This window comes from Schistocerca piceifrons, chromosome 5, assembly GCF_021461385.2.
Source record: "Schistocerca piceifrons isolate TAMUIC-IGC-003096 chromosome 5, iqSchPice1.1, whole genome shotgun sequence".
Classification (NCBI taxonomy): Eukaryota; Metazoa; Arthropoda; class Insecta; order Orthoptera; family Acrididae; genus Schistocerca; species Schistocerca piceifrons.
Genome location: NC_060142.1, coordinates 153,770,608 through 153,796,094, shown reverse-complemented (window position 1 = coordinate 153,796,094; position 25,487 = coordinate 153,770,608). Strand labels below are relative to the sequence as shown.

General features: G+C 43.1%; 1 protein-coding gene across 1 annotated transcript in view; it reads right to left on the bottom strand.

Moving 5' to 3' along the window:
* LOC124798506 (probable cytochrome P450 6a13) overlaps positions 1-25,487 on the bottom strand; it is a 93,177-nt gene that overhangs the window by 17,063 nt on the left and 50,627 nt on the right. The window contains exons 5-6 of the mRNA XM_047261945.1: positions 19,131-19,324; positions 8,617-8,838 (exon numbers count right to left, since the gene is read on the bottom strand). Coding sequence (XP_047117901.1) covers positions 8,617-8,838; positions 19,131-19,324 — 416 coding nt within the window. The remainder of the gene's footprint in view (positions 1-8,616; positions 8,839-19,130; positions 19,325-25,487) is intronic.

Here is a 25,487-nt window from a genome sequence, read left to right as displayed (position 1 = left end):
TCTGCCCCTGGAAATGTCTTACAATTTAAAACCTGGTTCCTAAATCTCTGTCTTACCATTATATAATCTATCTGATACCTTTTAGTATCTCCAGGATTCTTCCAGGTATACAACCTTCTTTTATGATTCTTGAACCAAGTGTTAGCTATGATTAAGTTATGCTCTGTGCAAAATTCTGCAAGGCGGCTTCCTCTTTCATTTCTTCCCCCCAATCCATATTCACCTACTACGTTTCCTTCTCTCCCTTTTCCTACTGGCGAATTCCAGTCACCCATGACTATTAAATTTTCGTCTCCCTTCACTACCTGAATAATTTCTTTTGTCTCGTCATACATTTCATCAATTTCTTCATCATCTGCAGAGCTAGTTGGCATATAAACTTGTACTACTGTAGTAGGCATGGGCTTTGTGTCTATCTTGGCCACAATAATGCGTTCGCTATGCTGTTTGTAGTAGCTAACCCACACTCCTATTTTTTTATTCATTATTAAACCTACTCCTGCATTACCCCCCCTTTTGATTTTGTATTTATAACCCTGTAATCACCTGACCAAAAGTCTTGTTCCTCCTGCCACCGAACTTCACTAATTCCCACTATATCTAACTTAAACCTATCCATTTCCCTTTTTAAATTTTATAACCTACCTGCCCGATTAAGGGATCTGACATTCCACGCTCCGATCCGTAGAATGCCAGTTTTCTTTCTCCTGATAACGACGTCCTCTTGAGTAGTCCCCGCCCGGAGATCCGAATGGGGGACTATTTTACCTCCGGAATGTTTTACCCAAGAGGACGCCATCATCATTTAATCATACAGTAAAGCTGCATGTCCTCGGGAAAAATTACGGTTGTAGTTTCCCCTTGCTTTCAGCCGTTCGCAGTACCAGCACAGCAAGGCAGTTTTGGTTAATGTTACAAGGCCAGATCAGTCAATCATCCAGACTGTTGCCCCTGCAACTACTGAAAAGGCTGCGGCCCCTCTTCAGGAACCACATGTTTGTCTGGCCTCTCAACAGATACCCCTCCGTTGTGGTTGCACCTACGGTACGGCCATCTGTATCGCTGAGGCACGCAAGCCTCCCCACCAACGGCAAGGTCCATGGTTCATGGGGGGGATACCTTTGTTATATTTTTTATTTATGGTTTTATATATGTTCCTCGCTGGTAGCAAAACAGATACATAGATGTCATTCCGTTACTGTAAATTGTCACTCAGTGTTTGAAACAATCACATACAATATGTACATGCCATGACATTATGCTCCTACAAAGAAGATATTGATGTTTGCTATACCAATACTAAGTAAGTTTGTGTAATGTAGTTTTCAATTTCACATAAATGAACAGCTGAGGTCAAAAGATTTATAATATCGCTAATTTTGTAGGCTTCCGAAGATGATAAATTAATTTGTCGAAACCAGAAAAGCATAATAAAATTTATTTGCAGCTGTGACTGAATTTTATCCTGGAAAAATAATACCACAGTTACTGAAAATGTCCCTCTCCGGTAGCTGAGTGGTCAGCGCGGCAGAATGTCAATCCTAAGGGCCCGAGTTCGATTGCCGGCTGGGTCGGAGATTTTCTCCTCTCATAGTCTGGGTGTTGTGCTGTCCTAATCATCATCATTTCATCCCTATCGATGCGCAAGTCGCCGAAGTGGCGTCAAATTGAAAGACTTTCACCCGGCGTACGGTCTACCCGACGGGTGCCATAGTCACACGACATTTACATTTAGTTACTGAGGATTACAGCCATGAATAAAATAAGAAAGGGTGTTATTAATACTTATAATGATAAACAGCGCTATTCAATGAAAATGAGAAACTGCTGTATGAACTTCCTTAGATCTGAAAAAAGTATAATACTTGTCTTTGGCTGGAGATGCTTGAATGCTTCTTAAAGTTAAAGTAATCGGACAAATGTGTCAATAGACATATAGATAGTACTCGAAACTGTAATTAGATGGAATCCTTTAAGGGGAGCCGGAGGTGGTCAAATCCAAAAAATTACGATTTTTTTTTTTTTTTTTTTTTTTTTTTTTTGCTACCGAAAATTAATTGGAACATTCCTCTTTAATGTAAACTTTGAATTATTGTTCTACTCGCCCTAGAAGTGGAGTTATTACCATTTTCCCCCACGCCTGCAGAGAAAATGGGCGGCCGCTGAATGCATCTAACATCCTCTCGTGACTTCCTGGCGAACTGCTTGGGATTTTCTCGGCCTGTTACGCATACAGCGCCTTATGTTACGCATACAGCGAGTGTGCGAGGGTTGGCTACATTATTTTCTGTGACAAATGAAGCGCTAAGAGAGCGGAACATCGTCTCTTTGCTGTTTACCGTTTCTTATTAGTTCAGTGTTGCGCCTGTTGTTGGTAGTATTATACTTCTTATGTAAAGCGTTGTTCTGGTTACGATGCCACGTTTTAGTAACCGTGTATATAAGAAGAGGAAGAACGTAGGGAAAAGAAAATTAACACTAATACCAAGTTGCGATACTACAATTACTGAAACAGTGCGTTCTTCTGCTAAGCAACACATGGCTGGCCATAGCCCTGTGACATCTTCTAGCAAATACTACCTTGTGGATGGTGACTCCAAAGGTTTCAAGACTATAGAGGAACTGAAACCATATGGAAATGAATTTGCAGTTGAGAAGTTGGAATGCATTGGGCATGTGCAAAAGCGTATGGGTGCACGGCTTCGAAGGCTCAAACAAACTTTGGGTTCAAGTAAGCTCAGTGATGGAAAGACAATAGGAGGGAGAGGCAGGCTTACTGATGAGGTGATTGAACGTCTACAGAGTTACTATGGGTTTGCTATAAGGCAAAATACTAGTAATGTTAGTGACATGCGAAAAGCAGTGTGGGCATTGTTCCTTCATACTGCCTCTTCCAATGAATACCCTCAACACAGACTGTGCCCAAAAGATTCCTGGTGCAAATATAATGCAAAAAATGACTATGATCACAAATATGGTTTGCCAGCAGCTGTGATAAATGCAATAAAACCAATTTTTCATGACTTAGCACAGCCAGAATTGTTACACAAATGTCTACACGGAAAGAGGCAGAATCCTAATGAGAGCGTAAACAATTTGATTTGGAAAGTGATTCCTAAAAGGGTGTTTGTAAGCATAAAAACACTGCACTTTGGCATTTATGATGCAAAAGCAACCTACAACCAAGGGAACAGTGTGAAGTGTGAAGTTCTGAAGGCATTAGGATTTACAGCTGGGGTGAACACTGTACGAGCACTAAGAAATATTGACAGAGAAAGGATAAGAGGAGCAGAAAGAAGAGAAAGGCATATGAAGTATGATGGAACAACAGGCCAGAAAAGAAGACAGAAGAGGAAGCTTTTGGAGGATGAAGAAGAAGACCCTGATAATCCATCCTATAGTGCAGGAATGTATTGAGAAACTTTGATAGCCATTTCCCGTAAATTAGAATTTTTTGAATATAAGGAACATTTTCTCAAAATCCACTCAAGCTACAGAGGTGAAATTTTTATACAGCACTCCTAGTGGTCAAACTTACATTGTAACACAGCCATTTGGCAATATGTTCAGTAGTTTCATTTCAGTTTAATTATAAAGCAATTATTTGTAAAAAAATTTGGGTCATTAATAAAAAAATTAATTGGAAGGAAACTATAAAAGATACTCAAAAACCTCTCTGTCATAACTGCAATACTAGACCACTCTATATGTAAAAAAAATTCAAATTTTTCTATTTGGTAGTTTATTCATAAATGTTCCTCAAACTTAGTGATTTTAACATGGGCAGCATAGGCACCTCCGGCTCCCCTTAAATAAACCAACCACTTTATTCAGAATGAATGACGACATGTCACCTACAAAATAAATACTTATCTCTGCGAAACTTCGTTGTACACTTACTTTAGCATGTGCTTCACTGTTTACCATCGACTGCAAGGGATATTTGCAACCGTCTTTCGAGAGACTGATGATACGCCATTGCATTCTGTAGCGATTCGACGGCGCATTGTCTGGCATCGTTGGGACTCCATGATAGACTACATCTTTCATTGCTCCCCTTAGAAAGAAGTCAAAGGAATCATGGGACCTGGCTGGCCGTAGTACTACAGCAATCTGTCCTATCCAGTAATCAGGAAACTTTTCGTTCAGTGTTTGCGTTGCAACACGGGGAGAGTGAGCTGGGCAGCTGTCGTGTTGGGACCACACAAGCTGCCGCTCACTCAGTGGTACCTCGTCTACAAGAACGGGTAGGAATTTAGGAAAAAAATGCGTGCATACGTATATCTATTTAACACCCCTGCGATGAAGTAATATTCCGCAATGGGATTTCCCATGATGCCGCACCATACGTTTACGCTCCACGGTCGTTGGTGTTGTAACTGACGAAGCCAGCGCGTATTCTCAGCTGCCCAGTAGTGCATGTTACGTAAATTTATAATACCGTGGTTCGTAAACGTTGCTACGTCAGTAAAGAGCACACGTTGGGAAAACGTAGTGTCGTCTCCCAGACGCTGTAGAGCGAACCGACAAAATTCAATACGACGTTGTAAATCACGTTCTCAGAGTGCCTGATGTAGTGACAAATGATAAGGATGGAGTTCACGTCGATGGAAGATGCGAACGACACTCGTCTGGCTGATCCCAGATGCCCTGGCGATACGTCTCGTACCGCCGTGCCGATTGATAAACACTGTAGCCAGAAGAGCTTTTTCACGTGCTCTGTCAGCCGCAGTCTTCGTCCTCGTTCTCCGTTTGACGTTGAAGATGCCTGTTCGCACTAGTGATCTAATAATTCCTGCAAGCGCCTGGCGCGACGGACAGCGACGATTAGGATACACCTCCATTTACAGCAGTACCGTTTCGACGGCATTGCTTTGACATTTGCTGTAGGTGATTAGCACGTCTAACTTCTCATCACACGTGTACCTCTCTGCAGGGAAGCAATGTTGAAGCAGAAAATAACCTGCCTGTAGACGCAATTCCTGTTGATTCTGCAGTGCAGAGCAGTAAACTGCTGAAAGGCTTGACGCAGCGAGGTAGCCTGGCCGAGCGTGTTTACAAAGCAACAACCGATTCCGGGCGACCTGCCTTCAAATTTTAGAATATTTTTCGGGTTCTTCTGCGAAGAGTTTCGACGTCAAAATTAACGAGCGTTATATCACTGTACTCGTCTTCTCATGTGCTTTCAGCTGCCGTCAAAAGAAGGAATCACTCTATTTTTAAAAATCACACTTGCTACAATATCTTGATCGATATAAGAGTGAAGACTCTGTAGCACATAACAAGACTACATGCCCCTTAGCGTACTATCATTTGCCGAAAACCTCAATTAGATATCTGGAACTCTTTACGAAATGAAGGATGTGTTACTAATTCACATTGTAAAATTATTAGTACAGGATGAAAAGAATGATCGGTGAAGACGGACATTGACAATTGTTACAACTGAAGATAGATGCTATTTTGAAAGTATTACATTCAGGATCGCGTGCAGAATCTGACTGCTGCTATCTTCGGTATGATAACGGTCTCCAGAATCTCTAGCAATGAAACTTGTTCATTTTCATTCCATTATTTGCTATGGTATCATATTTTGTATAACTCTGGGCATTCACAGTTCACTTTTTAATCGAAAAATGGCGATCAGTAGGCTCTGTCTAGTCGTATCGCGAAGGTTGTGCATGTCATTGATTGGCTGATTGGGAGTTAAGGTGCTAAACAGCGAGGTCATTAGTGCCGCATGGGACAGTCCGTCTGGATTTACTGACAGCTATAAATCTGACAGGTCGTTTTTCAAGCGTCTAGGAATTCTAGCGCTCCCATTTCCACTTGCATATATACAGGAGATAGGCAAAATAATGTGAATAGTGGTAGCAATGGGATGGTTGTGTTTGATGGTCAACAATGCAGATAAGGCACGTGTCGCGCTGAACTGTGCGTGTTTAGTACGGACTAGACATCAGTGCAGGTTGTTTACGAGTAGTGCACACTTCGTATTTGCATTCAGAGACCGAGGTAGACGTGCAATGAAAGAACTAACAGAGTTCCAAAGACGGCAGACTGTGGAGCTCAGATTAGCTGGAGCATCAGTAACAAAGACAGCCAACTTACTGAATGTTTCAAGAGCAACTGTTTCAACAGTCATGACAGCCTACACAAAATATGGAAAGACATCATCGTGTAAACGTAATAGTGGGCGCAAATCAAAACTACATGACAGAGATCGTCGTACGCTAACACGAATTGTGTCGAAACAACACAAAACTACGGCGGCTAAAGTGACTGTAGAGCTCCATCGCCATCTTGGAGACCCCGTATCTATCGACACTGTCCGCCGAGAACTCCATAAAGCGAATATTCAACGACGACCTTCTATATCGAAACCATTTGTGATGACAACCAACGCAAAGAAGTGTAAAATATGGTGTCAGGAGCATAAGTCCTAGATGGCTGACAGTGGAAACATGTCATACGGTCCGACGAGTCAACTTTTTCGTTATTTCCACATCGGGCCGGATTTACGTCTGGAGAACGCCAAAATAAGCCTACAATCCTGATTGCTTGATTCCAACGGTTAAGCATGAAGGTGGAAGTGTGATGGTGTGGGCAGCCATATCATGGTACTCCGCTGGTCCCATCATTACTCTCAAAAGCCGTGTCACAGCCAACTGACCATTTTAGGAGATCAGGTCCACCCCATGATTCAGAAGTTGTTCCCCAACGATAATGTACCCATTCACACAGCCAGGATAGTACAATGACGGTTTGAGGAACATGCAACTGAACTGCAGCGTCTTCCCTGGCCAGCACGGTCCCCTTATTTGAACATTATCGAATCCTTGTGGGCAGTATTGGGGTGCAGACTCCGGAGCAGATTTCCGCTTCCCTCGTCACTGCAGGAACTAGAAGAGGTTCTGATCGAAGAGTACCGTAACAATCCACTGGAGACTATGCAATCATTATACGCCAGTATTCCAAGAAGAATCGCAGCTTTATTACGGGCAAATGGGGGTCCGATCCCTTATTAATAAACCATTCCCAAGTTAGTACAGGTGTTCACATTATTTTGCTTATCCCCTGTACCTCTTCATGGGATTTGTGACTAATAGTGTTGTGTCGTTCAAGAGAAACTCCAGTTTTCACTGAGCCAACGTTCGACTGACAACATCGTGGGTAAACATTTGTTTAGATTGCTCATTTCTGAACAAATATACTTTGCAGTGTTCTGCAGTACTTTAGAGACTTTCGCTGAAAAGTGTGTCTTCTATGTGTTGCAAATCTTTTATTTTTATGTTTTTAGGGTTCCGTACCTCAGTCGGTAAAAGAGGAATCCATATAGGAACACTTCGCTGTCCGGCTGACTGTCACATACTAAGGTCTGCAGTTCCTTGGTGGTGTGCAACATATAAGCTTCTAAGTCAGTACTGTCACAATATGCGGCCATTCATGTCAAATATTTTGATACTTGCTAACTCACTCATCAAAACCAAGGGTACTTCCTGCTGACGTAGAATCATAGAACTTGCCAAGAAGCAAGGTTTCGCAGTACAAGTAAAAAAATCAGAAAATTGTTAATTTGTAATTACATCTCATAAAAATATTTTTTTACATTTGTTGTTCGTCTGTCCGTCTGTTAAACCCCTGATTCTCAGGAACGTGTATAGCCATCAAGTTGAAATTTGTGTCTAATATTAATATCTATGGTCTCCCGGCAGAGTAAAACATTTTAAGCTTTTAAGTCAATGCAGTTAAAAGATACTGCCATGTATGTCCCATATTATCATACTCGTACACTCCGTCATCAAACGATATAGCTGGACTGTGTATATACATAATGGGCGTGATGGTGTATCGGTAAATCGCCTGGAAACGGAGAAGTCATGAGAGTCTTGGTCGGACCACGGATTGTTTTCAGTCTTCGTTGTAACCTAGCCATCACCACTCAACGATGTGAGAAATCGCCAACAACAGCACGTGGTTCGGATTCCATGTTAAATTGTAGGTTGCCTTTTCCCGATTGGATAACTGGCGTAGGTTAAACACACGCAAGTCCCCGAAGTGGCATCCAACAGTTGACTTGCGCACTGAGCCACAAGAAATTATTATTTCTTGCATACATAATTAAGTTTGTACGGAACTCTCAGGCTGCGACATGTACTCGCGCTTTTTCGTATTTTTTAAATATTTTATCAGCTATTTGTGCTTAATCTGGAGCCTCGATTCATGATGGAATAGCTTTAGCTCAAGTGGTTCCCTGGAAACAGAGAGTAATAATAATATATCATTAGGCTGTCCTTCTGAAATCAGATGAATCGTTCGGAAAAAGATCGTATTTTATAGAAAATTGGGAACTGAACTCGGTGGGCGTGTCGTAGCTTTAATTATGTGGTAAACATATTAGGTAGTCATATAACTGGCGCAACAAAAATTAATAACTACTGATGTATCAGGCAAGTCAGTGTCTTTCTCGAGCAGAATTTACGGATTAATACCCGCACTGATGTGCTCCTACGTTTCCTTCGTAGTCAGTTACTTCCTAGCACGAAAATAACGGCTAACAGTAAACAGTTACCAAACTCTTTACGTGGTTGAATGTACCTGGTTTCGGAATCTCACCTGAAACTACTTTGTCGAGGTACGGCATCTCCGAGATGGCCTCGTATGTCAGCTGCCCATCGTTCTTCTTCATCGTGGCGTCCACCTCCTCTTGTAGACGTTTCTGCACGTCTGGATTGAGGGCCAGCTCGTACAGCGCGAAGCTCATCGTGGTCGACGATGTCTCGAAGCCCGCCAGGAAGAACACGAACGCTTGGGCTGCCACGTCATCCATCGACAACTCTGCGGGGAAAGAAAAGAAAATGGTTCGTCAGTCAGAACACAACAGTTGTTCAGCGGCGCGAGGGCAGCTAAAGGGGGTGAACCGCATTTCCACCGATAAAATATATGAGGTTGTCCTGGTATATTTTTTAAGTGTTTTGGTGTTGTCCGTTGTTTCATTAGAATGTAGCTGCATTTCGTTTAATTATTACCCCCCCCCCCCCCCACACACACACACACACACACACACACACACACCACCCATTTATTTTTGCAAGTAATAGGTGCCTGTAAAGTAACAAGTTATTATATAAGGGCTGTAGAAGTTATCGATGGAATCGTAATGGAAATAGTGTTTACATATAGGTCTTGATTTCTGTAGTCACGGCACGGGTACGCGCCAGCTGGCACCAAGGTCATATTGCCATACTTGCAAAAATACAGCTGCAGACAACTGGCTGTCATGCCTGACTTGCGCTCCACGCTCGGCATTTGTTGCATTTACCTCGCTCCCTTGTCTTCCATTTCTTCCCTTCGGCGAACGCCTGTTTCTTACAGTTTCTGCAGTAGAAACGGTTGTCGCAAAAGGAACTGCAGACAGCAACTGAAAAGCTGGCGGATCGCCTGGCTGTTCAACAGCGAGCACGGATCTGCACGCTATGAAGTGTAGAATACTATCGTCCTGGTGCACAGATGGTGACGTACTGTGAGCGCAGAGTGATTGCCACAGTTCGTTTACAGACAATAAACAATTGTCACATTAATAGACAATGAAGAATTGTCACAGAAAGTTAATGACCACAAGCTCGATGAAAGGTACAAGAGAAACTGGTCGTCCATCATCGTCTCGACCTGATGATAAAGTGGCGTCTGTGCAGGAAATGTATGTTAGCAGCCCTTCGAAATCAACACATCTGGCAGCACGTGAAAGTAGACTGACAAGGCACGTGGTGTGTGAGATATTGCATAAAAACTGAATTATCGAACGTGGAAACCTCATAACATTCTGCAGCTAACACCGGATGAGTGATCGCAGAAGGGACTATGGCGAGTGAATGTTGGGTTGAGTGATTAGGCCGTATTTATATCGGAGAGTTTCTCAATCAACACAAATGCCATTAGTGGGCGAAACAGCCTTGAGTTGTTACGGCGGAGAAGATGCAGTCTACCCGAAAGTGTGGAATGAACGCCACAAATCTTATTGGGTCATTATCTTGTGCGGTACAGTTACCGCAGAATGCCACTTGAAGATGATTGGAAATTATGCTTGGCCCATAATAGCTGCGTGGGATAACATGGAAGACACAGACAGTAAGACGCACTACCGCACTTTGTAAATGTAGTGTGTGTGTGGTTGGATGAGAAGACGCGGAAATCATGAGTGAACTGCACTAAGTCCATACTTACACCATGTGACTTCTTTTTATGGGGCTGCGCAAAATGTGAGGTGTACCGGACGAACCTCGCGCACAATAAGAACTGAAACCATGGATTCTGGATGCTCTCAGCAACACCTCACGCGACTTCCACAAGAGGAATGTGGATCCCATGCGCAGCCGCTTGAGATGATTGGTCTACGTCACAGCCGACTACATTGAATTTTAAAGTGTGCGTCTACATTCTTAACAATGTAGGCATGATATTAATTTCAATAAATTAGCTAGTTAGTTACATGTCCCATGATCACTTGAGCCATTGTGCTGTCGGAATGACGTGGAACGAGTCAGTTTACATGATGTGTGCACATGATTGGTCTTAAAACTGATAAATACATTATTGTATTTTAGTCCTGCTCATGCAATTACACTTAATATTTTTTTTACTGGTTACTAGTTTTTAATTATAAATTCATCAATGGAATAGATAGAGGGACTTGTCCAGAAGAAATGATTTTAAATTAAGTTCGGAACTTGCTTCGCTAACCTGTCAGACATTTCTCAAATTGTGATGGATTATTTATGACGAATTTCATTGACGAATATACAGGGTGGTCCATTGATAGTGATCGGGCCAAATATCTCATGAAATAAGCATCAAACGAAAAAATTACAAAGAACGAAACTCGTCTAGCTGAAGGGGGAACCAGATGGCGCTATGGTCGGCCCGCTAGATGGCGCTGCCATAGGCCAAACGGATATCAACTGCGTTTTTTAAACAGGAACCCCCAATTTTTATTACATATTCGTGTAGTACGTAAAGAAATATGAATGTCTTACTTGGACCACTTTTTTCGCTTTGTGATAGATGGTGCTGTAATAAGTACGTGGTATCACGTAACTTTCCGCCAGTGCGGACGGTATTTGCTTCGTGATACATTACCCGTGTTAAAATGGACCGTTTACCACTTGCGGAAAAGGTCGATATCGTGTTAATGTATGGTTATTGTGATCAAAATGCCCAACGGCCGTATGCTATGTATGCTGCTCGGTATCCTGGACGACATCATCCAAGTGTCCGGACCGTTCAGCCGGATAGTTACGTTATTTAATGAAACAGGAAGTGTTCAGCCACATGTGAAACGTCAACCAACAAATGATGATGCCCAAGTAGGTGTTTTAGCTGCTGTCGGGGCTAATCCACACAACAGTAGCCGACCAATTGCGCGAGAATCGGGAATCTCAAAAACGTCGGTGTTGAGAATGCCACAACAACATCGATTGCACTCGTACCATATTTCTATGCACAAGGAATTGCATGGCGACGACTTTAAACGTCGTGTACAGTTCTTCCACTGGGCACAAGAGAAATTTTGGGACGATGTCAGATTTTTTGCACGCGTTCTATTTAGCGACGAAGCGTCATTCACCAACAGCGGTAACGTAAACCGGCATAATATGCACTATTGGACAACGGAAAATCCACGATGCCTGCGCATGTGGAACATCAGCGACCTTGGCGGGTTAATGTATGGTGCGGCATTATGGGAGGAAGGATAATTGGCTCCCATTTTATCGATGGCAATCTAAATGGTGCAATGTATGCTGATTTCCTACGAAATGTTCTACCGATGTTACTACAAGATGTTTCACTGCGTGACAGAATGGCGATGTACTTCCAACATGATGGATGTCCGGCACATAGCTCGCGCGCGGTTGAAGTGGTATTGAATAGCATATTTCATGATAGGTGGATTAGTCGTCGAAGGACCATACCATGGCCCGTACGTTCACCGGTCTGACGTCCTCGGATTTCTTTCTGTGGGGAAAGTTGAAGGATATTTGCTATCGTGATCCACCGAGAACGCCTGAGAACATGCGTTAGCGCATTGTCAATGCATGTGCGAACATTACGGAAGGCGAACTACTCGCTGTTGAGAGGAATGTCGTTACACGTATTGCCAAATGCATTGAGGTTGACGGATATCATTCTGGGCATTCATTGCATTAATGTGGTATTTACAGGTAATCACGCTGTAACAGCATTCGTTCTCAGAAATGATAAGTTCACAAAGGTACATGTATCACATTGGAACAACCGAAATAAAATGTTGAAACGTACCTACGTTCTGTATTTTAATTTAAAAAACCTACCTGTTACCTACTGTTCGTCTAAAATTGTGAGCCATGTGTTTGTGACCATTACAGCGCCATCTATCACAAAGTGAAAAAAGTTGTCCAACTAAAACATTCGTATTTATTTACGTACTACACGAATATGTAATAAAAAATGGGGGTTCCTATTTAAAAAACGCAGTTGATATTCGTTTGACCTGTGGCAGCGCCATGTAGCGGGCCAATCATAGCGCCATCTGGTTTCCCCCTTCAAGCTAGACAAGTTTCGTTCTATGTAGATTTTTCGTTTGACGCTTATTTCGTGAGATATTTGGCCCGATCACGATCAATGGACCACCCTGTATGTACTGTGATGTTGTAGTTAAAATGCCCAGCTCTTTGAAGACATACCCACACGACGTACGTGGGTGAACAACACTCATTATTCTTACTGCTCGTTTTTGTGCAAATCAAACTTTCTTTCTAAGTGATGCGTTACATCAGAAGATGATTACGTACGATATTACTGAGTAGAAATATGCGAAATATGTCAGGAGTTTGATATGTTCGTTTGCAAGATTAGCAGTTCTAGGAAGCGTAAAAGTAGCTTAACTTAATTGTCGATAAGCACGGGAACATACTTCTTCCAGTTCAAGTTTTCATCGATATGTACACCCAAAACTTTTGGAGCATTCTACCTTATTTAGTAACTCCTACTCATATGCTACATCATCAACTACTTGTATGGCTTTACTTGTTGCACAGAACTGAATGTAATGTGTGTGTGTGTGTGTGTGTGTGTGTGTGTGTGTGTGTGTGTGTGTGTGTGTGTTTTCAAAAATTAGGGAGAGTACATTTATTGAGAGCCACTTAATAATTCTTTGGGAAACATCATTTACCAACTGTTGCTTTCTGTTTAATGGGGTCTATTTTAACACTAGTATTGTCTGAAAAAAGTACCAATTACGCTTGTTGAATGTTAAGTGGAAGATCATTCACATATATGAGGAATACTGAATCCTGTGAGACTCCCTTTGTCATTTTTTTTCTACAGTCGCTACAATTTCCTACCTTTCCATCATTGTCTGAATTATTCAGCGCAACCTTCTGCATTCTGTTTGTTAATCATAATTCAAACCAGCTGTTAGCGTTGAAGTAGTGGAATTTATACGCCTTTTCTCAATATCTAATTACTTTCAGACACACCGTATATTGCACCGAGGTTGTCTGAACTACAGTGCAAATTTCGACGCTCTTGTCTGTAAACAAACTTGTTCCATTCACTCACAGTACTACGTTATTTTCTGTTAAAACACTAGTGTTCATTTTTCTCTTCGCCACGAAGCTTTAATACTTTACTGTTCGGTTCTGTCTCAGATTTGTTTTTCCATTATCGTTATTTATTAGAGGTGATACACAGCAGCAGGGATAGGTCTGCTGACAAAGAATAGGACAATATGCACTTCACGCATGGATCCCCTGAATGCAATGTAGAGCAGCCTGACCGCGCTATGCTGAGCTATTACCGTAGCGACAGCAACAACATCATAGTATTGGAGTCTGCAAGAAAATCTATGGTGCGTCGCAGTACACTTCTCCGTGATCAAGGTCGTCTGTAAAGATCTGAGAAGGAACCGAATGTAAATCACTCTCCAGCTGCAACAATAAGAGAAGTTCTCAGTCTTGCACTACCGATTTCGGAAGATTGCCTTCCAGTTTCAAATAACACGCAACTCTGACAACAATGGTGCGACTGTGTTATAAAAAAAATAAAAATAAAAAAAAATCAGACAAAGACTGACAGCTTCCGAAATTTAAAGACGACATAATCGAATGTATATGTAGTTCAATAATATTCTGAAATATCTTTTCCGTTGTATTTTGTTTAAGAACAAATGCTGGTGCGACAGCATTTGTTCAGCTCGGTACTTCGACGATCTGACGTGACAGTTGGACAGAAAGTGGCGTGATATCTCTCAGGAGGACATCCTACAACTCTATCAATCAATACCAGGGGCCAGATGTGGACCAACACGTTATTGAATTGCTCAGTTCGTGAAGGTCTTGAATAAATCAAGGTCTTGAATAAATCACCAGTTTTTCTGAAATGGCTACCATAAGTTTGTCTGTACATATACGTCACATCTATCAATTCGTCGCATTCGGATTATTCCTTCGTGGTGCGAAATTTTTCTCCCCTCAGAATGTATTACAAAAAGTTCATGTAAGAATGGGTTCGAAAATCCTTCGTTAGGGAACTATGAAAATATTTGTTATTGATGACACAAAAATCATAAATTAACTAAGCAAATTTACAGTTACAAACATTGCCCGAGGTGACCACCTCCTGCATCCATACACCCCATGAGCCTGCGTTTCATACTTTCTAGTATGTCGTGGGAAACTCCTGGTGTTTTCCGCATTTGGTCAAATCCATTTCCGATACTCTCCCTCAGAATATCGACACTGGGTGCGGGAACTAGGATTTTACGAGGGTCACTCCAAAAGAAATGCACACTATTTTTTTTAATCCATCTTTTATTCTACATGTTTGAAAGTTTTACAGTGTGTAGATACATCCTTTAGGAACAATATTTTCATCTCTCCACATAATTTCCATCCCTCTCAACTGCCTTACGCCATCTAGGAACCAGTACCTGTATACCCACACAGTAAAATTCTGGACCAACCTCTTGGAGCCACTGTTTGGCAGCCTGCACAAGTGAGTCATCATCTTCAAACCTTGTTCCACGAAGAGAGTCTTTCAGTTTCCCAAAGAGATGATAGTCACATGGAGCCAGGTCAGGACTGTAAGGCGGGTGTTTTAGTGTTGTCCATCGGAGTTTTGTGATCGCTTCCATGGTTTTTTGACTGAGATGTGGCCGTGCATTGTCGTGCAACAGCAAAACATCCTGCTTTTGCCGATGTGGTCGAACACGACTCAGTCGAGCTTGAAGTTTCTTCAGTGTCGTCACATATGCATCAGAATTTATGGTGGTTCCACTTGGCATGAGGTCCACAAGCAAGAGTCCTTCGGAATCGGAAAACACCGTAGCCTAACTTTTCCAGCAGAAGGTGTGGTTTTTTTTTTCCTTGGGTGAATTTGCATGATGCCACTCCATTGATTGCCTCTTCGTCTCTGGTGAAAAATGATGGAGCCATGTTTCATCACCTGTCACAATTCTTCCAAGAAATTCATATCCACCGTTCTCGTGCTGTTCCAAAAGTTCGCTGCATACCGTTTTTCTTGTTTCTTTGTGAGCCACTGTCAACATCCTGGGAACCCACCTGGCACAAACATTTTTTAACGCCAAGACTTTCAGTATTCTGCAAACACTTCCTTCACCTATCCCAACGTAGCGTGACAATTCGTTCACTGTGATGGGTCTGTCAGCAGTCACCGTTTCGTTAACTCTCTGCACATTGTCTGGAGTGTGTGCAGTACGAGGCCTGCCGCTGCGAGGACAATCCTCAATATTGCCGTGCCCGCTTCCATCATGTAACCTGCTTGCCCACAGACTAACTGTACTGCGATCGACAGCAGCATCTCCATATACCTTTTTCAACCTCTTGTGGATGTTTCCCACTGTCAAGTTTTCACAGCAACAGGAATCCTATGACAGCACGTTGTTTCTGACGAACGTCAAGTGTAGCAGCCATCTTGAAGACATGCTGTGACGGCGCTGTTCACGGGAACAGGTTCAACTAAGCTTGAAAACAAGCAGGAACGATGTATCTACACACTGTAAAACTTTCACAAATGCAGAATGAACACTGTATTTTTACAAAAATAGTGTGCATTTCTTTTGGAGTGACCCTCGTATATGTCCCAAGAGGGGAAAAAATATCCACTGGATTCAAGTCTGGCGGTCGGGCAGGCCATGCTATGAATTCACCGCGACCAGTCCAGTCGTTTGGAAACTGTTGATCGAGATGCTAGCGAACTATCCGTGTAAAGTAGAGGAAGCATCATTGTGCATAAACCATATTCGCTGGTGGCGTCTCAAGTTACATCATGTAAATGGAGCAACTCGTGCCTATTTTTGTGATGTGTTGTCACGGAGATTACTCTATACACAGAAAAACTGCAGTCAGTCGAAACAAAACGAGTGCCGTGACCAACTGTAAACAAAAAAGCAAGTAAAAAAGCACATTTGAGGTAAATTACACGACCAGGAGTCGCTACAGGGAATTCCTTTCACATCTCCCTTAATGAAGGATTTTCGGATCCATGTTCATATGAACATTTCGTAATCTTTTGATGTCAAGAATAAATCCATAAAGTTTCTGACATGTTTTTATACATTCTGTATAGACGAAAGGACATAATTATGGAAGAAACACACATAAGAAAAAGCAAGTAACTTCCAAAACAAAACATTCGAAATCAGAGTATGAGGCGACAGTGAAGCGGGTAAAACAAATGAAAACTCCACGTCTAGAGGGCCTACTAGCTAAACTATAAAAGATTATGCAGAACAAATTACATGAAAGATTTTCAAAATTGTGATATTTCTTAAGCGGCTCATATAATAACCCAGCTGAAAAACGCTTCCGTGAGAGCAGATTCCGCTTTCATCATGAAAAATTCTGACATGCGAACATGTTCGCACTCTTTTTAACACAGAACATTCTAAATCGTGTTGCACACTCTCTCTTCGTATTCAAGCCTTCGTACTCAGCATCTGCCTGTCACTGTGTCTGGCTTTCTCCTTTCTCTCCCACTGAAACTATTTCCTATCGGTCTCTCTGACTGACCCTGTCTTCATCTATCTGTCTCTCTCTCTCTCTCTCTCTCTCTCTCTGTCTGTCTGTCTGTGTGTGTGTGTGTGTGTGTGTGTGTGTGTGTGTGTCTCCTCATCACTGTCTCCTTCTCTGCCACTTTCACTCTCTGTCCCACGGCCATTTCTTTGTTCAATTCTTTTTCTCTCCCAGTGCCATTGTCTCTGTCTTTCTCGCTTACAGTCAGCGGTCTTTCTCTTCAAACATCATTGACTCTTCTCCAAGCATGTCCTTGGGGATGGTTTGCTCGGTGTTTTGACCCCGTAAACCGGAACACATTAACACGAGGGTACAGGATATGGGGGAAACTAGACAACTTTTGTCGTGTTAAATTTCGCTGGTCTGGAGGTAGGTGTCAAGTCCCCCCATGGTCGTGCATGGTCTCCACTCATATTTCATTTTCATTTCCGCTGTCACCTCTCTCTTTTGATCCCACTGCTACTATTTTAATCCATCTCTGTTTTTAATTTACAGCCAATCTGTCTCACACCACTACTGTCACCTCTCTCTTTTTCTCCCATTGGCACACTGTCTTTCTGCTATTCTCTTTCAGCACAAAAAACTGCGCATATGTTCACATCCCAAAATTTTTGTTGAGGAAGGCGGAATGAGGATTGAGGTAGTTGGTTCCCCACTTTTCTGTTAGAGTCTTTTAAAGAGTAATATGCTGGCCTTTTTGTGCTCAACAGGAGCATTTTTCAGCTGGTTCCCTTCTTTTCCCTATTACATAAAGGTGGGCTGCCTATATAAAACTATTTCTGGAGATCAATAAAGTTTTGACAGTTTATTTATATGCTCCAATATAAATATATACGTTGACACTCAGTGCACATAAATAAGATTAACACAAAATCGCCTCCCATCCAACGCAAGCTCACTTTACACTACTTTATCAAAAATGCACATCGTTATTAGGCTACCCCTACAGTGTACCAAAAAAATGCGGTGATTTATTTTCAACAACAGGGAATTTCGTATAACAATACAATATTTTTAAATTAAAAATACAATAATTTCTAGGTCAAGACAGCCTTACACTTCAGGTCGGACATTACACGCATATTTTATGAGCATAAGTACGGTAACTTTGAACGTCTCGACCCTGGTAAAGGATAATGACACTGAAAAAAAATTCAACGCCTCTGAGAACACCACCTAAGGAACGTACGGAAAAAATTTCGACGATTTGCTGTAAATATAAATTACAGAAGTGGACATACCCGACAACTGGTACCTTCACTATCAAAAATCACGGTTTTTCAGGTGTATCTAGACAACGGTTAAAACATTTCGAAAACGGTAAAATGACATTTCTAGATAAAAGTCTAAATCATCTACTGTTAAAATTTGAACTATTTTCTATGGTTAGTCATTTAGGTAATTGCAGCTCACAGTGAAAAACGTCTAAAACCAAATTTCGCTGTTTTCTGCGTAAGTATGGTAACTTTAAACTACTGTCTCGGTAACGGATAATGATATCGAAACAAATTTCGATGTTCCCCGACAACGTTATCTTAGGATCGTATAGCAAAAATTTCGACGATCTGCCAAAGACAGAAATTATAAAACTGACCATCTCCACAACTGGTGCTTTTGGTAACCAAGGAATCATGATTTTTCGGGGTTTTCTCAGGAAATGCCCATAAACAAATATTGATTTTCTAAACTGTTTAAGGACCACCATAGACCACCCACACTGTATAAGAACCAACTGTTTTGCTCAACTGGACTGGGCTGGAAGAAATGTGTAATGTTTAAAAATTTTGACCCTTAACTGTATGATAGCTGCACTATGTCCGACAGGCATGCAAATGTTCGTAGGCCAAGGACTATTCAAAACACTTGACCCTCTGTCTCTATGATCAATAGGACCCGAAACATTAACCCCCTGAAAAATCATATTGCTGCGTGCGCCTTTTTGGAACATATTGGTACCGATGGACCGATAAATCATAGTCGGACGTTTCTTACTTTACGTGTTAAGTAAGATTCGATCACGGCTACGTCAGTGACTGTAGGTATCGAGTTTCCTGAACTTACTCCAGTTGTCCACATCCTTGGAGCTATCCATGAGGCCGTTGAGCTTATCGTCATCGACGAAGCCCCTGTTCTTGAGCTGTATCAGCAGATGCATGAAGTCGTTGCGTGTCACGTTGTTCTTCTCCCGGTACTCCACGGTCTCTCTCACCATGTTTCGGAAGAACTGCGACACTTCTTCCGTTCCACCAGCAACCCTGTGACCAAGAACGATTTCAATGTGTACTTAAAATTTGCCTACATATTAACAGGCTTCTCTTAGATAAATATAATCTGCGACCATTATGTAGACGACTTTCATACAAATATAGCTCGCGTCTTTCTTCTTCTAACTAGCAGATCTGCAGATAAAAACTAAAGCACAGGTAAAATTACGTAAGTAACTATAGCGGTACTTCTAAACTTAGCTTTCGTTTTATCTTACATCCTATGTAATCCGTGTATGGGAACTGCAATACGACATTACTACGTACGTCTCTAGAGGTTTTTATACCACTGTAAAAAAGTGTGATGTGTCAAATATACTACCCTATAAGATCAAAAATATCCGGACACCCCCAAAAACAAACGTTTTTCATATTTGTTGCATTGAGCTGCCACCTGCTTCCAGGTACTCCATATCAGCGACCTCAGTAGTCATTAGGACCGCGAGAGAGCAGAATGGGGGGCTCTGCGGAACTCACGGACTTCAAACATAGTAATGTGATTGAGTGTCATTTCTGCCATACGGCTGTACGCGAGGTTTCCACACTCCCAAACATCCCTAGGTCCACTGTTTCCGATGTGATAGAAAAGTAGAAACGTGGAGGGACACGAACAGCCCAAAAGCGTACAGGCCGGCCTCGTCTGTTGACTGACAGAAACCGCCGACAGTTGAAGGGGGTCGTAATGTGTAATAGGCAGACATTTATCCAGACCATTACAAACTGCATCAGGATCCACTGTAAGTACTATGACAGATTTCATGGTCGAGCTGCTGCTCATAAACCACACATCACGGCGGTAAATGCCAAACAATGCCTCGCTTGGTGTAAAGAGGATAAACATTGGACGATTGACACAGTGGAAAAACGTTGTGTGGAATGACGAATCACGGTACACAATGTGGCGATCCGATGGCAGGGTGTGGGTATGTCGATTGCCCGTTGAACGTCATCTGCCAGCGAGTATAGTGCCAACAGTAAAACTTGGAGGTGGTGATGTTATGGGGTGGTCTTTTTTTTTTCATGGAGGGAGCTTGCACCCCTTGTTGTTTTGCGAGGCACTATCACAGTACAGGCCTACATTGATGTTTTAAGCACCTTCTTGATTCCCACTGTTGAAGAGTAATTCGGGGATGGCGATTGCATCTTTAAACACGATCGAGCACCTGTTCATAATGCACAGCCTGTGGCGGAGTGGTTAGACTACAATAACATCCCTGTAATGGACTGGCCTGCACAGAGTCCTGATCTGAATCCTACAGGACACCTTTGGGATATTTTGGAACGCCGACTTCGTATCAGGCCTCACCGACCGACTTCGATACCTCTCCTCAGTGCAGGACTCCGTGAAGAATGGGCTGCCATTCCTCAAGAAACCTTCCAGCACCTGATTGAAAGTATGCCTGCGAGAGTGGAAACTGTGATCAAGGCTAAGGGTGGGCCAACACCATACTGAATTCCAGTATTACCGATGGAGAGCGCCACGAACCTGTAAGTCATTTTCAGCCAAGTGTCCGGATGATTTTGATCACGTAGTGTATACCGATGCACATGAGAATTGTCTCTATTAATTTTAGAGAGACAAGATTCATGTTTGCTTAAAACAACAAACATTAGAGTGAACAAGTTTGTGTTGTTTAAAATTAACAGCATAATTAATGTAAGTTCAAAATTACTTTTCACTGAAAGTACTGATGTTTGAGGGATCATACCGTTGGATACTTAAATTTCAATTACTTCATCAGTAATGTACATCAGCATTTCACATCTCAGATAGATACAACAGACAAATGACGGACACTTGTTGTTTTAACTACACTGTAGGACGGAAAACCGACGCACCACGAAGGAATTATCAGAACGGGATTAAACTCTGTAGATGTGACGTACATGTACGAAGAAACAAATGATTATAGTTTCAGAAAAATGGTATGATTAATTCAAGAAAATGAGCTTCACAAATTGAGCAAGTCAATATCGCGCCGGTGCACCTCTGGCCCTTATGCAATCAGTAATTCGGATTGGCATTGACTGATAAAGTTGTTGGATGTTCTCCAGAGGTATATCGTGCCATATTCTGCCCAACTGGCACGTTAGATCGTCAGAATCTCGAGCTGTTGGGAAGGCCCTGTCCATAATGCTTCAAACGTTATCAGTTCGGAAGAGATGCGGTGACCTCGCTGGCCAAGGTAAAGTTTGGTTGGTTGGTTGGTTGGTTGATTTTGGGGAGGGGACCAAACAGTGAGGTCGTTGGTCCTATCCGATTAGGGAAGGAATGGGAAATAAGTTCAAATGTGTGTGAAAACTTATGGGACTTAACTGCTAAGGTCATCAGTCCCTAAGTTTACACACTACTTAACCTAAATTATCCTACGGGCAAACACACACACCCATGCTCGAGGGAGGACTCGAACCTCCACCGGGACCAGCCGCAAAGTCCATGACGGCAGCGCCTGAGACCGCTCGGCTAATCCCGCGCGGTGGGAAATAAGTCGGCCATGCCCTTTCAAAGGAACCATCCCGGCATTTGCCTGAACCGATTTAGGGAAATCACGGAAAACCTTAATCAGTATGGCCGGACACGGGTTTGAACCGCCGTCCTCCCAAATGCGAGTCCAGTGTGCTAACCACTGAGCCATCTCGCTCGGTATAGGGTTTGGGCAAGCACTCTTGCTGAAATTTAAGCCTAGGAGTGCTTCCCACGAAGGGCAAAAAAATAGGGCTTAGAATGACGTCAACGCTGAGCTATGCTGTAAGGGTGTCACGGGTGGCAAAGAAATGGGTCCTGCTATGAAATAAAATGGCACCCCAGACCATCAACACTAGTTGTTGGTTGAGTGACAATCAGGCTGGTATCCTACTGCCGTCTGGGGCATCTCCAGTCGCGTCTTCGCTCATCGGGGACTGGAATCTCATTGACTGGAGCAGAATTGTCTCCAGTGGTGAGTTCCACTTAGAACTGAGGCTCGACTAGCAGCGAAGACTTCTCTGGAGCCGCCCTGGATAGTGGTGGGATGCCAAGCTGATTGTCACCTGCCGCACGGCCCGACAACCAGGAGTGATGGTTGGAGTGCCATTTCATTTCACAGCAGGACCCATTTGGTTGTCATCCGCGGCACCCTAACAGCACGGCGGTAGGTCGTATGGTAAGCCATCCTGGGCTTACATTTTAGCATGATAGTGCCGTTCCGCACACGGCGTGAGTTTTAACTGCTTGTTTTCGTGCTAGCCAAATTCCACCTTGGCCATAGATTCACTACTGGCCATTAAAATTGCTACACCAAAAAGATGACGTGCAACAGACGCGAAATTTAACCGACAGGAAGGAGATGCTGTGATATGCAAATGATTAGCTTTTCAGAGCATTCACACAAGGTTGGCGCCGATGGCGACACCTACAACGTGCTGACATGAGGAAAGTTTCCAACCGATTTCTCATACACAAACAGCAGCTGACCGGAGTTGCCTGCTGAAACGTTGTTGTGTTGCCTCGTGTAAGGAGGAAAAATGCGTACCGTCACGTTTCCGACTTTGATAAAGGTCGGATTGTAGCCCATCGTGATTGCGGTTTGTCGTATCGCGACATTGCTGCTCGCGTTGGTCGAGATCCAATGACTTTTAGCCGTATATGGAATCGGTGAGTTCAGGAGGGTAATACGGAACACCGTGCTGGATCCCAACGGCCTCGTATCACTAGCAGTCCAGATGACAGGCATCTTATCCGCACGGCTGTAACGAATCGTGCAGCCACGTCTAGATTCCTGAGTCAACAGATGGGGACGTTTGCAAGACAACAACCATCGGCACGAACAGTTCGACGACGTTTGCAGCAGCATGGACTATCAGCTCGGAGACCGTGGCTGCGGTTACCCTTCACGCTGCATCACAGACAGGAGCGCCTGCGATGGTGTACTCAACGACGAACCTGAGTGCACGAATGGCAAAACGTCATTTTTTCGGATGAATCCAGGTTCTGTTTACAGCATCATGATGGTCGCATCTGTGTTTGGCGACATCGCGGTGAACGCACATTGCAAGTGTGTATTCGTCATCGCCATACTGGCGTATCACCCGGCGTGATGGTATGGGGTGACATTGGTTACACGTCTGGGTCACCTCTTCTTCTCATTGACGGCACTTTGAACAGTGGACGTTACATTTCAGATGTGTTACGACCCTTGGCTCTACCCTTCATTCGATCCCTGCGAAACCCTACATTTCAGCAGGATAATGCACGACCACATGTTCCGGGTCCTGTACGGGCCTTTCTGAATACAGAAACTGTTCGACTGCTGCCCTGGCCAGCACATTCTCCCGATCTCTCACCAACTGAAAACGTCTGGTCAATGGTGGCCGAGCAACTGGCTCGTCACAATACGCCAATCACTACTCTTAATGAACTGTGGTATCGTGTTGAAGCTGCATGGGCAGCTGTACCTGTACACGCCATCCAAGCTCTGTTTGACTCAATGCCCAGGCGTATCAAGGCCGTTATTACGGCCAGAGGTGGTTGTTCTGGGTACTGCTTTCTCAGGATCTAGCACCCAAATTGCGTTAAAATGTAATCACATGTCAGTTCTAATATAATATATTTTTCCATCGAATACCCGTTTATCATCTGCATTTCTTCTTGGTGTAGCAATTTTAGTGGCCAGTAGTGTAGTATCTCTCGAAGTTTACAGTTCGCACCTGTGTTTTAAACAGCTGGGAATTACTAGCCAATGGATTTAGATGCCTCACATATGGGATGCAACGTTTTAGTGATGACAATTTGTTTCAAGCTCAAAGGTCAGTCATTTTACTTGTCTAGTTCTTTAATACTCCAGGATTAACTTAACAAAACTGAGTTGACAAAATACAAATTGTAGAACATCCTGCGGAACTTCATACGGCAAACTATTAAATATTTCTGAAAAGCGAACGTTAAATATTACGAGGGCAGTTCAATAAGTAATGCAACACATTTTTTTTCTTTTTGAAACAGGGGTTGTTTTATTCAGCATTGAAATACACCAGGTTATTCCCCAATCTTTTAGCTACACAACACTATTTTTCAACGTAATCTCCATTCAATGCTACGGCCTTACGCCACCTTGAAATGAGGGCCTGTATGCCTGCACGGTACCATTCCACTGGTCGATGTCGGAGCCAACGTCGTACTGCATCAATAACTACTTCATCATCCGCGTAGTGCCTCCCACGGATTGCGTCCTTCATTGGGCCAAACATATGGAAATCCGACGGTGCGAGATCGGGGCTGTAGGGTGCATGAGGAAGAACAGTCCACTGAAGTTTTGTGAGCTCCTCTCGGGTGCGAAGACTTGTGTGAGGTCTTGCGTTGTCATGAATAAGGAGAAGTTCGTTCAGATTTTTGTGCCTACGAACACGCTGAAGTCGCTTCTTCAATTTCTGAAGAGTAGCACAATACACTTCAGAGTTGATCGTTTGACCATGGGGAAGGACATCGAACAGAATAACCCCTTCAGCGTCCCAGAAGACTGTAACCATGACTTTACCGGCTGAGGGTATGGCTTTAAACTTTTTCTTGGTAGGGGAGTGGGTGTGGCGCCACTCCATTGATTGCCGTTTTGTTTCCGGTTCGAAGTGATGAACCCATGTTTCATCGCCTGTAACAATCTTTGACAAGAAATTGTCACCCTCAGCCACATGACGAGCAAGCAATTCCGCACAGATGGTTCTCCTCTGCTCTTTATGGTGTTCAGTTAGACAACGAGGGACCCAGCGGGAACAAACCTTTGAATATCCCAACTGGTGAGCAATTGTGACAGCACTACCAACAGAGATGTCAAGTTGAGCACTGAGTTGTTTGATGGTGATCCGTCGATCATCTCGAACGAGTGTGTTCGCACGCTCCGCCATTGCAGGAGTCACAGCTGTGCACGGCCGGCCCGCACGCGAGAGATCAGATAGTCTTGCTTGACCTTGCGGCGATGATGACACACGCTTTGCCCAACGACTCACCGTGCTTTTGTCCACTGCCAGATCACCGTAGACATTCTGCAAGCGCCTATGAATATCTGAGATGCCCTGGTTTTCCACCAAAAGAAACTCGATCATTGCCTGATGTTTGCAACGCACATCCGTTACAGACGCCATTTTAACAGCTCCGTACAGCGCTGCCACCTGTCGGAAGTCA